Here is a 13,739-nt window from a genome sequence, read left to right as displayed (position 1 = left end):
AGGAAATACCATGTCAAAATCTCACCCCACGCTCACCATTTTTTTCGTTTGATTCCTCTAAACCCCATCTTTCACTGCTCTGTTACTTTTGTGACAAGTCTCATTTTTCAGTAACAACTCCACTAACAGTATTTTGGAAAGTGACTGTGCTAGCATAACAGTGGCAGCTAACAGCTCTATAAGAGTGTTCTAGCCTTATGTGAAGCTGGTACACCTGCCTGCTGTTCCGTCTGTGCCACCTGCTCTGCTCCCATAAGGACCATCGTGCTTTCTCCTTGTGTTCATAGGTCTCATGACGAGAGGAAAAGGCTTCATCAGACAGGTCTTCCAGCTATAATTATAAACAAAAATTAGCCTCTGCCATCTGAATAAGCATTAGTGACCACGAGCATGGGCAGATTGGTAGTGATGGGGTAGGATCTATGGTACTACATTACCATGTTAATTTACATTTGTAAATATCTTCTATAATTTTCCAGATGCAACAGATGTAATTGATTTCTTTAACATTTTAGTTCAACTATTTCAATATGTAAATACCTCATTATAATCTGCTGGTTTCAACAGTTATGTAGCCGACACCTTATTTTTATTTTTTTACTTTTTATTTAAAACTGCAGTGTTAACTGATGCTGCATTAATGTTGGCTATTTAAAATTTCTTTTTTTTTTAATTAATAAAGTTTTATTTTGAATTTAAAAAGGTTACTTTTAGAAGATCAAAATAAGCAAATACTTTTCAGAGGGGATTCCTCTAATTGAAAGCAATACATGCAATCTGACTTGAAATTCTTAGTATTTTTTTATGCTATTATACCAAATATTTAAGTAAAACAAAATTTCATGTTAACAGCAAGCACAATTATGTTCATATATGATCTGAGGATTATTATAATAAAATAGTTAAAGTGAAAACAAATACATTTTAAATAGGAAAAAGATTCTGTGTATGTAAAATTAGTTATTCTTGTAAATTCTTATTGTGGGGCATCCTGGTAACATCAGAGCATATTAAGTGCCACATGATTAGGATTCAATTTGATTTTCAAAATGCATTGATTGTACCATTTTAAATCATGTTAAAACTACTGACAGCAGCACCTGCTCACAAACATGCAGCCAATTATGCTACTAATCCAAGATCTACTGCAACACAATTTATAGCCTAATCCTTAAAGGCATGTTTCTATTTCATCTATAGAATGTGCATTCTCTATGCATATATTCAGTCATATCAGAGGAACTCCTCTCACTGAGTGCTCTCCTGTGATTCTACATAATATAGCATTGGGATAATGTAAACTCAGGTGGAGGACCCAAAAGGAGAGAAAAGCCATTATTTCAACATTATTCAAAAATGCTATAAAAAATTGGTTCTTACCTGCTAATTTTCGTTCCTGTAGTACCAACGGATCAGTCCAGACTCCTGGGTTTATTCATCCCTGCCAGCAGATGGAGACAGAGAAAAGCCTCGTTGACACTGCTTGAAAAGCCCTGGTGCCACCTGGTGCTCAGTATTGATCTGTACCCAAGCTGAAAAAACACAATGTGCCATAAGCTGACTAAAAAACGTGCCAAACAACTTTAAATAATTGACAACCAAGAACGCAAGTGTGCTGAAAGGCTATACCTGAGCGGAAGACTCTCCCCTCCAATATGGGTGGGTTCTGGACTGATCAGTTGGTGTTACAGGAACGAAAATTAGCAGGTAAGAACCAATTTTATTTTCCCTGTACGTACCCGGATCAGTCCAGATTCCTGGGATGTACCAAAGCTTCTTAGAGAGGGTGGGACCTGGAGAGTACCGCTCGCAAGATACCTTCACCAAAAGACCTGGAATCAGAAAATCCCAAATCCAATTGGTAATGCCTTGCAAAAGTATGCAGTGACTTCCAACTGAGCCTCTGCCCAAGAAGCAGCCTGAGCCTGCGTCGAGTGGGCCCGCAAACCCTCAGGAACTTGACGGCTCTTGAGAATGTACGCCAACCCAATAGCCTCCTTAAGCCATCTGGCAATAGTTGCTTTAGAGGCAAGGGTACCCGTCTTTGCACCACTCCATAATACAAAAAGATGATCAGACCTCCTGAACTCATTAGTAACCTTGAAATAGCAGAGCAAGGTCCTGTGGACATCCAATAGCTTAAGCTCCCTAGCTTGCTGCGTAGAATCATCCAAATCTGTAAATGCTGGAAGCTCAATAGTCTGATTAACATGAAAGGCAGAAGCCACTTTTGGGACAAAGGAGGGAACCATACGCAATGAAATCCCTGAATCAGATATCTGAAGAAATGGATCCCTACACGACAAGGCCTGCAATTCTGAAATTCTCCTGGCGGAACAAATGGCCACCAGGAACACTACCTTGAGAGTCAAATCTTTAAGGGTCGCTTTCCAAATTGGTTCAAATGGAGCATCACACAATACATGCAGAACCAGATTAAGGTTCCAAGGAGGATATACTTTCCGTACCGAAGGACGCAAATTCTTGACTCCCCGAAGAAACCTCTGTACATCCGGATGTGACAACAAGGAATAACCCTCAAGCTTGGCTTGTAAGCAGGCTAAAGCCGCTACCTGCACATTACGGGAATTAAAAGCAAGACCTTTAGCCAAACCCTCTTGTAGAAAAGACAAGACTTGCTGATTAGGGGCAAGATGGCCACGGAGTTAGGAGCACAGAAGGAACGCTCTGACTCTTGGGTTGTTTGATTGCTCTTTCCTGTAATACGATGCCTCATACCAAGAGAAAAATGGGGGTAAGGGATGTTTTAACATCGTCCCCCTTACCCGAGACGCTGCAGCCGAGAATAGAGACCTTCTTTGCTCAGAACGTGGACCCGAAGCCGGTTGAGGGAGCTGCAGCAGAGGTGGGCATGCAGCGGATGCTGAATCTGCAGGCTGAAGACGTCTCACTGAGTCCCGGCGCACCAGACACCCCACCGCAGAAGAAGCAGTGCGGAAGCTGAGACGAAGGAGCCAAGAGAAGCAGTAGAGTACTGCAGAGGTCGGCAATGCAGGAAGGATTTTGAGATCAGCGGGAGAAATCTTCAAAGCCAGAGGAGGGTTCTTCGTCGGGAGAGTCTATTGGAGCCTCAGAGAAGGAGGAAGAAAAACTGTGGGTCGAGATTGGGACCTTACTAGCCAAGGGGAAAAAGCCTTCCAAACAACCTGCCGAAATTCTAGGGAAGGATAAGCCCCAGGTTATAACTCTGGACTCTCTGTGGGGAGGCTTAAAAGATCTAGAGACTGCGATATTAAATCTAACGAAAATTACTATGGAAAATAATCAGCATTTATTGAAAATGGATGGGAGGATTAAAAAACAGGATGAAAAAATTGAGAACATTACAACTAGAGTTACAAAACTTGAACAGAACCAGCTTGAAATTTTGAGAGTTGAAAACATAAATCCAAGGAAAATTGAGATTTTGGAGAATATGGGGAAATATTCTAATTTGCGTGTATTACATTTTCCTTATTCAGTTGCTATTATCCCAGTAGATATGTTTAAGAAATATTTCACTCATATTTTGGAAAACTCTCAAGAGTTAATGCCTGTGTTTAATAAAATGTACTATCTCTCTGAAAGTGCTGCTAGGGAGTATAGCAGTAAATGATGACATGGACTTAATTGGCATCTCAGAGACATGGTGGAAAGAGGATAACCAATGGGACAGTGCTATACCGGGGTACAAATTATATCGCAATGACAGAGAGGAGCACTTGGGAGGAGGTGTGGCGCTTTATGTCCAGGATGGCATAGAGTCCAACAGGATAAACATCCTGCATGAGACTAAATACAAAATTGAATCTTTATGGGTAGAAATCCCTTGTGTCGGGGAAGACTATAGTGATAGGGGTATACTACCGTCCACCTGGTCAAGATGGTGAGATGGACAGTGAAATGCTAAGAGAAATTAGGGAAGCTAACCAAATTGGTAGTGCAGTAATAATGGGAGACTTCAATTACCCCAATATAGACTGGGTAAATGTATCATCGGGTCATGCTAGAGAGATAACATTCCTGGATGGAATAAATGATGGCTTTATGGAGCAATTGGTTCAGGAACCGACGAGAGAGGGAGCAATTTTAGATCTAATTCTCAGTGGAGCACAGGACTTGGTGAGAGAGGTAACGGTGGGGGGCCGCTTGGCAATAGTGATCATAATATGATCAAATTTGATTTAATGACTGGAAAAGGAACAGTGTGCAAATCCAAGGCTTTCGTGCTAAACTTTCAAAAGGGAAACTTTGATAAAATGAGAAAAATTGTTAGAAAAAACTGAAGCGTGGTCATTGTTAAAAAAATACCATTCTAGAAGCACAGTCCAGATGTATTCCACACATTAAGAAAGGTGGAAAGAAGGCAAAACGATTACCGGCATGGTTAAAAGGGGAGGTGAAAGAAGCTATTTTAGCCAAAAGATCTTCATTCAATAATTGGAAGAAGGATCCAACAGAAGAAAATAGGAGAAAGCATAAACATTGGCAAGTTAAATGTAAGACATTGATGACAGGCTAAGAGAGAATTTGAAAAGAAGTTGGCTGTAGAGGCAAAAACTCACAGTAAAAACTTTTTTAAATATATCCGAAGCAGAAAGCCTGTGAGGGAGTCAGTTGGACCGTTAGATGATCGAGGGGTTAAAGGGGCACTTAGAGAAGATAAGGCCATCGTGGAAAGATTAAATGATTTCTTTACTTCGGTGTTTACTGAAGAGGATGTTGGGGAGGTACCCAAAATGGAGAAGGTTTTCATGGGCAATGATTCAGATGGACTGAATCAAATCACGGTGAACCTAGAAGATGTGGTAGGCCTGATTGACAAACTGAAGAGTAGTAAATCACCTGGACCGGATGGTATACACCCCAGAGTTCTGAAGGAACAAAAAATGAAATTTCAGACCTATTAGTAAAAATTTGTAACTTATCATTAAAATCATCCATTGTACCTGAAGACTGGAGGATAGCAAATGTAACCCCAATATTTAAAAAGGGCTCTAGGGGCGATCTGAGAAACTACAGACCGGTTAGCCTGACTTCAGTGCCAGGAAAAATAGTGGAAAGTGTTCTAAACATCAAAATCACAGAACATATAGAAAGACATGGTTTAATGGAACAAAGTCAGCATGGCTTTACCCAGGGCAAGTCTTGCCTCACAAATCTGCTTCACTTTTTTGAAGGAGTTAATAAACATGTGGATAAAGGTGAACCGGTAGATATAGTATACTTGGATTTTCAGAAGGTGTTTGACAAAGTTCCTCATGAGAGGCTTCTAGGAAAAGAAAAAGTCATGGGATAGGTGGCGATGTCCTTTCGTGGATTGCAAACTGGCTAAAAGACAGGAAACAGAGAGTAGGATTAAATGGGCAATTTTCTCAGTGGAAGGGAGTGGACAGTGGAGTGCCTCAGGGATCTGTATTGGGACCCTTACTTTTCAATATATTTATAAATGATCTGGAAAGAAATACGAGTGAGATAATCAAATTTGCAGATGACACAAAATTGTTCAGAGTAGTTAAATCACAAGCAGATTGTGATAAATTGCAGGAAGACCTAGTGAGACTGGAAAATTGGGCATCCAAATGGCAGATTAAATTTAATGTGGATAAGTGCAAGGTGATGCATATAAGGAAAAATAACCCATGCTATAATTACACAATGTTGGGTTCCATATTAGGTGCTACAACCCAAGAAAGAGATCTAGGTGTCATAGTGGATAACACATTGAAATCATCAGTACAGTGTGCTGCGGCAGTCAAAAAAGCAAACAGAATGTTGGGAATTATTAGAAAGGGAATGGTGAATAAAACGGAAAATGTCATAATGCCTCTGTATCGCTCCATGGTGAGACCGCACCTTGAATACTGTGTACAATTCTGGTCGCCGCATCTCAAAAAAGATATAATTGCGATGGAGAAGGTACAGAGAAGGGCTACCAAAATGATAAGGGGAATGGAACAACTCCCCTATGAGGAAAGACTAAAGAGGTTAGGACTTTTCAGCTTGGAGAAGAGACGACTGAGGGGGGATATGATAGAGGTGTTTAAAATCATGAGAGGTCTAGAACGGGTAGATGTGAATCGGTTATTTACTCTTTCGGATAGTAGAAAGACTAGGGGGCACTCCATGAAGTTAGCATGGGGCACATTTAAAACTAATCGGAGAAAGTTCTTTTTTTACTCAACGCACAATTAAACTCTGGAATTTGTTGCCAGAGGATGTGGTTAGTGCAGTTAGTATAGCTGTGTTTAAAAAAGGATTGGATAAGTTCTTGGAGGAGAAGTCCATTACCTGCTATTAAGTTCAATTAGAGAATAGCAACTGCCATTAGCAATGGTAACATGGAATAGACTTAGTTTTTTGGGTACTTGCCAGATTCTTATGGCCTGGATTGGCCACTGTTGGAAACAGGATGCTGGGCTTGATGGACCCTTGGTCTGACCCAGTATGGCATTTTCTTATGTTTCTTATGTAATACAGATTTGGATTTAATCCAATTTTTAGAGTTATCATCAGATTCTGTGATAACAACTAGAAGAACCTTATTTTTGTCATTTACTTTAACAACTGATAGAGATATGGTATTTAAATTCTTCATGAGAAATAGGCTGAAGTTGTTTTATGGTGCAAAAGTTTGAATCTATCCAGATCTATCTAGGCTTACGCAAGAGAGGAGAAAATTTATTTCTATGGAACCTGAGGTTGAGAACAGGGGAGGTAGATTTATAGTAAAATACCCATGTAGATGTATATTAAGCTATAAAGAAAATAAATGTTTTTTTTGGACCCACTAGACTTACACAAGTTTTTGGATGGCAACCCCAGTGTAGAAGCTAGTTAACGTTTGATGCATAAAGGTCACAGACCACAACTGCGTGCCAATTGTTACAATGTTGAAATCGTTTCTTTTTCATTGTACCGCTTTTTACAAGCCACTATTTTCTTGTATTGCTTATTTAATTTAAGTCTATCAGTTTAATGGAAAAAATTTGCATAGAAAATTTATGTTAATTTCTGTAAATGAAATTTATTTGGAAGCAAATATTGTAATTATGCATTGAAAAATGAATAAAAATTATAAATTAAAAAAAAAAGAAAAGACAAGACAAGACATGAGAAATCGAGGCCTGCACCACCTGAATCCCTTGGTACGTACACCAAGCTTCAAACACCTTCCAGACTCGAACATATTTATTTATTTAAAGATTCTTGTATACCATCGTTCATAATATACATCACAACAGTTTACATGTTACAAAATCATAAAATCAAGCATAAAATTGTCTATAAAAGTACATTAAAATGTAATAAAAATAAAATTGTTAATAAAATTATTAATAAATCAACATAAAACAAAGAATAAAATAATGCTTCTCTATACGAATTAGTCCTTTTTTTTCAAGATAATCAACATAAGCTTGTTCGAAGAGCCATGTTTTTAGAGCTTTTTTAAAAGCTTTAAACTCTGATTCTAAACACAATTCAACAGGAATAGTTGAGAGGGAAGTAGATTGCCGCCTGGCCTGTAAAAGTGTAGTGATCACCGGTTCTGGATAACCTCTCCACCTCAAGCGACACCTCTCAAAAGCCAAGCCGCTAGACAAAAGCGATCTGCCTGGTCGGAAATTATGGGACCTTGCCGAAGAAGTTCCGGGAGATGACTCAAATGCAATGGACCGTCCACTGCTAGATTGACTAGATCTGCGAACCACAGTCGACGTGGCAAATTCTGGAGCTACTAGCACTCCCAGGGTGCTTCTCTATTCTGCGCAATACTTTGCCCACCAGAGGCCACGGCGGAAACACATACAGCAAGACTTTCAGAGGCCAAGACACTACTAGAGCGTCGACACCCTCGGCCCCGTACTCCCTCCTGCGACTGAAGAACCGAGGAGCTTTCGCATTGAGCAGAGTTGCCATCAAATTGATGTGGGGACAGCCCCACCTCCTCCGGATGAGCCACATCGCGGACTCCGCCAACTCCCACTCGCCTGGCTCTAAGGTCTGACGACTGAGGAAATCGGCCTGAACGTTGTCGACCCCTGCGATATGACAAGCCACTAGCTGAACCAAGTACTGTTACGCCCATTGAAACAGCTCCTGTGTTTCCATCACCACTCCCTGGCTCTTGGTCCCGCCCTGATGATTGATGTAAGCAACCGTTGTGGCGTTGTCCGACAGAACCCTGACCGAACGACCTTGAACGAGGTGGAGAAAGGTTTGAAGTGCCAGCTGCACTGCCCTGGTCTCCAACAGATTGATTGGCCACGAGGCTTCCACCGTCGACCAAGTGCCCTGGGCCGACTGTTGCTCGCAGATCGCTCCCCAACCAAAGAGGCTGGCATCGGAAGTGAGAATCACCCACTCCGGAACCTCTAGGCTGACTCCACGCTGTAGATTGGAAGACTGCAGCCACCATGACAGGCTGTTCCGTGCCGACACATCCAGCAAAACTGGTAAATGAAAAGCCTGCGACAGGGGATTCCATTTGTCCAACAGTGCCCTCTGAAGTGGACACATATGTGTGAAGGCCCACGGTACCAATTCCAGGGTTGAAGCCATTGAACCCAGAACCTGTAGAAAGCAAAATTGCTTACCTTGTAATAGGTGTTATCCCAGGACAGCAGGATGTAGTCCTCACATATGGGTGATGTCACCGACGGAGACCTAGCGCGGGAAATCTTTGTCAAAGTTTCTAGAAACTTTTGACTGGCCCTGTGAGGCCACTGAGCATGCCCAGAATGCCATGATATTCTCTGCCACAGGTGTCTCTCTTCAGTCTCGTATGTAGCAATAAGCTTTAGCAAAAATAAAATAATAAAAGGAATGAGACGCAACTCCGCGGGGTGGCGGGCAGGTTTTGTGAGGACTACATCCTGCTGTCCTGGGATAACACCTATTACAAGGTAAGCAATTTTGCTTTATCCCAGGACAAGCAGGATGCTAGTCCTCACATATGGGTGATTAGCAAGCTAGAGGCTGAGTCATTTTGTAGTGAAGTAGCACTGAAGTATTGTTATTGAAAATGAGTCAGCCGAAGATCACAGCAGATTGGATGTAGAAGGAGTTGGGATTAAACTGGAAACAAGTTCTTTAAGACAGATTGTCCATAGGCTGAATCTTGTCGTCCTTGCTTGTCCAAACAGTAATGAGCTGCAAAAGTGTGAAGAGAAATCCATGTTGCTGCTTTACACATGTCAAGGATTGGCACTGAACGATAGTGTGCTACTGAAGTTGACATTGCCCTTACTGAATGCGCCTTTACTCGCCCTTGGAGAGGAAGGCCTGCTTTTTCATAGCAAAACTGTATGCAATCTGCTAGCCAATTGGATATGGTATGTTTACCCACTGCTTTTCCTGGTTTGTTTGGATCATAAGATACAAAAAGTTGAGTGGATTTTCTGTGGACTGCAGTGCGGTTTATATAAAATGCTAGCGCATGCTTACAGTCCAAGGTATGTAAGGCTGCTTCTCCTGGATGGGAATGGGGCCTTGGAAAGAATGTGGGTAAAACTATGGATTGGTTCAGGTGGAATTCCATAACTATCTTGGTGAGGAATTTTGGATGTGTACGGAGAACCACTCTGTCATGTAGGAACTTCGTATAGAGTGCGTACGTGACAAGTGCTTGTAACTCACTAACCCTTCTAGCTGATGTAATGGCTATGAGGAAGATAGTCTTCCATGTGAGAAATTTAAAATCACATTTTATTTATTTATTTTTATTTTAGTGCTTTTTTATACCGGCATTCATGATACAGATCATATCATGTCGGTTTACAAATAACAAGGGTAGCAACCTAACTAACTATTAACATGGTATAAAGAAGACAAAAGTTACAATGAACAGGGGTACTGGAACTGGGAAGAGGAAGAAGTAGCAGACAGTAACTAGATAACTGTATCAGTTATTTACAAATTGTTGAGTGATCGTTCGTGACAGCTGGGGCTCTTGGTTTATGGAAAGGCCTATTTAAATAACCACGTCTTGAGCCTTTTTCTGAAAGTCAACAGGCAGGGTTCTTGTCTGAGCTCTGGTGGGATAGTGTTCCAAATAGTTGGTCCCGCTGTGGAAAAGGCCCGTTCTCTGGTGGTAAGATGATTGGTGGATTTTGTTGGGGGGATATGCAGGGATCCTCTGTAAGCTTCTCTGATTGGTCTGGAGGATGTGTGGAGTCTTATTGGGAATTGAAGATCCAAGGGGGCTTGGTTGTGAATGGATTTGTGAATGATGGTGAGGGACTTGTGTAAAATTCTGAAGCTGATAGGTAGCCAGTGCAAGTTTCTGAGGATGGGTGTAATGTGTTCTCTTCTGCAGGTATTTGTTAGGATTCTGGCTGCTGCATTTTGTAGCATCTGCAGCGGTTTGGTAGAGGAGACGGGGAGACCAAGCAAGATAGAGTTGCAGTAGTCTATTTTGGAGAATAAAACTGCTTGGAGTACAGATCTGAAGTCATGAAAGTGCAGCAATGGTTTAATTCTTTTTAGTACCTGAAGTTTGTAGAAGCAGTCCTTGGTGGTTTGATTAATGAATTTTTTTAGATTTAGACTGTTGTCAATTTGTACTCCCAAGTCTCTTGCGTGGGAGAACAGGGGATTGGGTGTTGGTATTTGTGTAGTATTGCTGTCATCGGGAGAGATGATGAGGAGTTCGGTTTTGTCTGAATTGAGTATTAAGTTTAGCTTGGTGAGGAGGGAGTTGATTTCTTGGAGGCAGGTGTCCCAGAACTTGAGAGTTTTTGTGATAGACTCTGATATGGGGATCAGGATTTGGACGTCGTCTGCGTAAAGATAGTGTTTTAAGTTTAGGTTCGTTAGAAGTTGGCATAGGGGAAGGAGGTATATATTGTAGAGTGTAGTGGATAAGGAGGAGCCTTGGGGGACTCCTAATGATGAATTGATGCGAGGGGATTCTTTATTATTGATTTGTACCTTGAAGCCTCTGTTTGTGAGGAAAGATTCGAACCATCTGAAGGCGGTTCCTGTTATCCCAATATCGGCTAGTCGGTTGATGAGGATGGAGTGGTTAAAGGTGTCGAAAGCCACCGAGAGGTCGAGGAGTATCAGTAGGAAGGATTGACCCTTGTCCATACCCATGATAAGATGGTCTGTTAGTGAGAGGAGGAGGGTTTCAGTGCTCAGAGCTTTACGAAACCCGTATTGGGAAGGGTGCAGTATTTTGTGGTCTTCAAGATAGTCTGAGAGTTGTTTGTTAACTATCCTCTCCATGATCTTGGCTCTGAATGGTAGATTAGATATAGGGCGGAAGTTGTTAGGTTCTCTAGTGCCTAGGTTAGGTTTCTTGAGGAGTGGTTTGAGTGAAGCGAGTTTTAGGTCGTCCGGGAAGATTCCTTGAGATAGAGAGCAGTTTATGATATTGGCCAAAGAATTGGAGATAGTGTCTGGTATCATTAGTAGTAATTTCATTGCATCTGCAGCGGTTCTGGTGAATTAATCTATGGGTTCAAAAGGGGAACGCATGAGTCTTGCTAAGACCAGATTGAGGTCCCATTCTATGACTGGTGGCCGAATTGGTGGTTTTAGATGCGTTAAACCTCTCATAAACCTACTGACTAGAGGTTGTGTGGAAATAGGCGCATCTCCTACCTTGTTATGGTAGGCTGAGATTGCACTTAAATGTACTCTTACAGATGAAGTCTGGAGACCAGAGTCTGAAAGGTGGTATAAGTCCTCTAGTAGAGAAGTAGTGGGGCAAGTAAAAGGGTCAATTCTTTTCTGCCTACACCACAGAGTAAATCATTTCCATTTCAGAGAATAGTTCTTACGTGTGGAAGGATTACGAGAAGCTATAAGCACTTGAGATACGATGGTGGAAAGATTGAGTGGCTGTAAGATCAAGCTTTCAACATCCATGCTGTCAGGGATAGGGATTGAAGGTTGGGATGGCACAACCGACCCTGATCCTGAGTTATGAGAGTGGGAGCTATTCCCAGACGAATTTGATCCCTGACTGAGAGGTCTAGAATTGTGGGAAACCATACTTGTCGAGGCCAATATGGGGCTATGAGTATCATGGACCACTTGTCCTGTTGAAGCTTCACTAGAGTTTTGGGTATGAGCGGTATTGGAGGATACGCGTATAGAAGGCCTGAGTTCCAAGGACGAGCAAAGGCGTCCTTGGCTGGCTGGTTCTTCTGTTTGTGTAGAGAACAGAATATGTCCACTTTGTGATTCAGATGTGACGCAAAGAGGTCTATTGTCAGTTGACCCCAACAATGAAAGATCCTGGTCGCTACTGAGGGATCCAGGGACCATTCGTGTGGTTGGAATTGACGACTGAGGCGATCCGCTAGTACATTTTGAATGCCTGCCAGGTAAGTGGCCCGGAGAAACATTGAGTGTGATAGGGCCCAGGCCCAAATCTGTGCAGCTTCTTGACAAAGGAGATACGAGCCCGTACCTCCCTGTTTGTTGATGTACCACATGGTTACTGTGTTGTCCGTTTGGATCAAAACAGTCTTGTGTGAAAGGCAGTCCTTAAACGCATGTAGCGCATAACGTATAGCTCGAAGCTCTAGGAAATTTATTTGAAATGTTGTTTCGAGAGTTATCCAAGTTCCTTGTGTTTGGAGATTGTCTATGTGAGCTCCCCAACCCAAGGTGGATGCATCTGTAGTTAACGTTATCTGTGGGACTGGTTGCTGAAAAGGTAGGCCTTTGCACAAGTTGTCCGTGTTTGTCCACCAAAGTAGAGATGATCTTAGTTGGTGGGTCACTTGAATTGGATAATGTAGTGGTTGAATGGCTTGAATCCATTGTGATCGTAAAGTCCATTGGGCAACTCGCATGGCAAGCCTTGCCATTGGTGTAACGTGAACCGTGGAGGCCATATGACCTAGCAGTATCAGAAACTGATGGGCTGTGGTTTGTGTCCGTAAGGAAATGGAGTTTGCTAGTAGAATGAGGGAATCTGCACGATCTATAGGTAGAATGGCCTTTGCTAAATCTGTGTTCAACTCTGCTCCTATGAATTGAAGCAGATGATTTGGAGTGAGATGGGATTTTTGATAATTGATGAGAAATCCCATGGAGTGAAGTAGAGCAATCGTTCGAGTGAGAGAAGTGAGAGCTCCTTGTTGAGATTGACTCCTTATGAGCCAGTCATCTAGATATGGGAAAACATGGACACCTTCTTTGTGTAAGTGTCCTGCTATTACCGCTAGACATTTGGTGAAGATTCTGGGAGCAGATGCAAGTCCAAAGGGTAGAACTCTGTATTGGTAATGTTGATGGTTTACCGTGAAGCGCAGGTACTTGCGATGAGGAGGGTATATTGGAATGTGAGCATAAGCATCTTGAAGATCCAGAGAACAAAAACAATCTCTTGCTTGAAGAAGTGGAAGCATGGTGCCTAAAGACACCATCTTGAATTTTTCTTTCTTCAGAAATTTGTTGAGATTTCTGAGATCTAGGATGGGATGTAGGCCTCCGGTTTTCTTTGGAATGAGGAAGTATCGGGAGTAGAATCCTCTGCCCTGCTGTGTCCGGGGCACTAGTTGTATGGCCCTGGCTCTCAGAAGGGTGGATAATTCTGCCTGTAATTGATGCAGTTGAGAATTTTGTCGTGGGCAGGAAGTTAGCGGAAATTCTGGAGGAATTGTGAAATTTAGTTTCTAGCCTCGAGAGACTATGGAAAGTACCCATTGATCTGATGTTATGTTTTGCCAATTTGTGTGAAAGTGAGAAATTCTTCTGCCTACTGGTAGATTTGGCTTGGG

At 42.0% G+C, this 13,739-nt stretch overlaps 1 protein-coding gene across 4 annotated transcripts in view; it reads right to left on the bottom strand.

Annotated features, from left to right (window-relative positions):
* The window catches only part of KANSL1L (KAT8 regulatory NSL complex subunit 1 like), a 268,720-nt gene that overhangs the window by 48,886 nt on the left and 206,095 nt on the right, over positions 1 to 13,739 (bottom strand). For all 4 annotated transcript variants that reach the window (XM_029606147.1, XM_029606146.1, XM_029606144.1 and 1 more), the window contains one exon: positions 219 to 331. In XM_029606147.1, coding sequence (XP_029462007.1) covers positions 219 to 331 — 113 coding nt within the window. The remainder of the gene's footprint in view (positions 1 to 218; positions 332 to 13,739) is intronic.

This window comes from Rhinatrema bivittatum, chromosome 6, assembly GCF_901001135.1.
Source record: "Rhinatrema bivittatum chromosome 6, aRhiBiv1.1, whole genome shotgun sequence".
NCBI classification, from domain to species: Eukaryota; Metazoa; Chordata; class Amphibia; order Gymnophiona; family Rhinatrematidae; genus Rhinatrema; species Rhinatrema bivittatum.
This window is presented reverse-complemented; position numbering and strand designations above follow the sequence as displayed.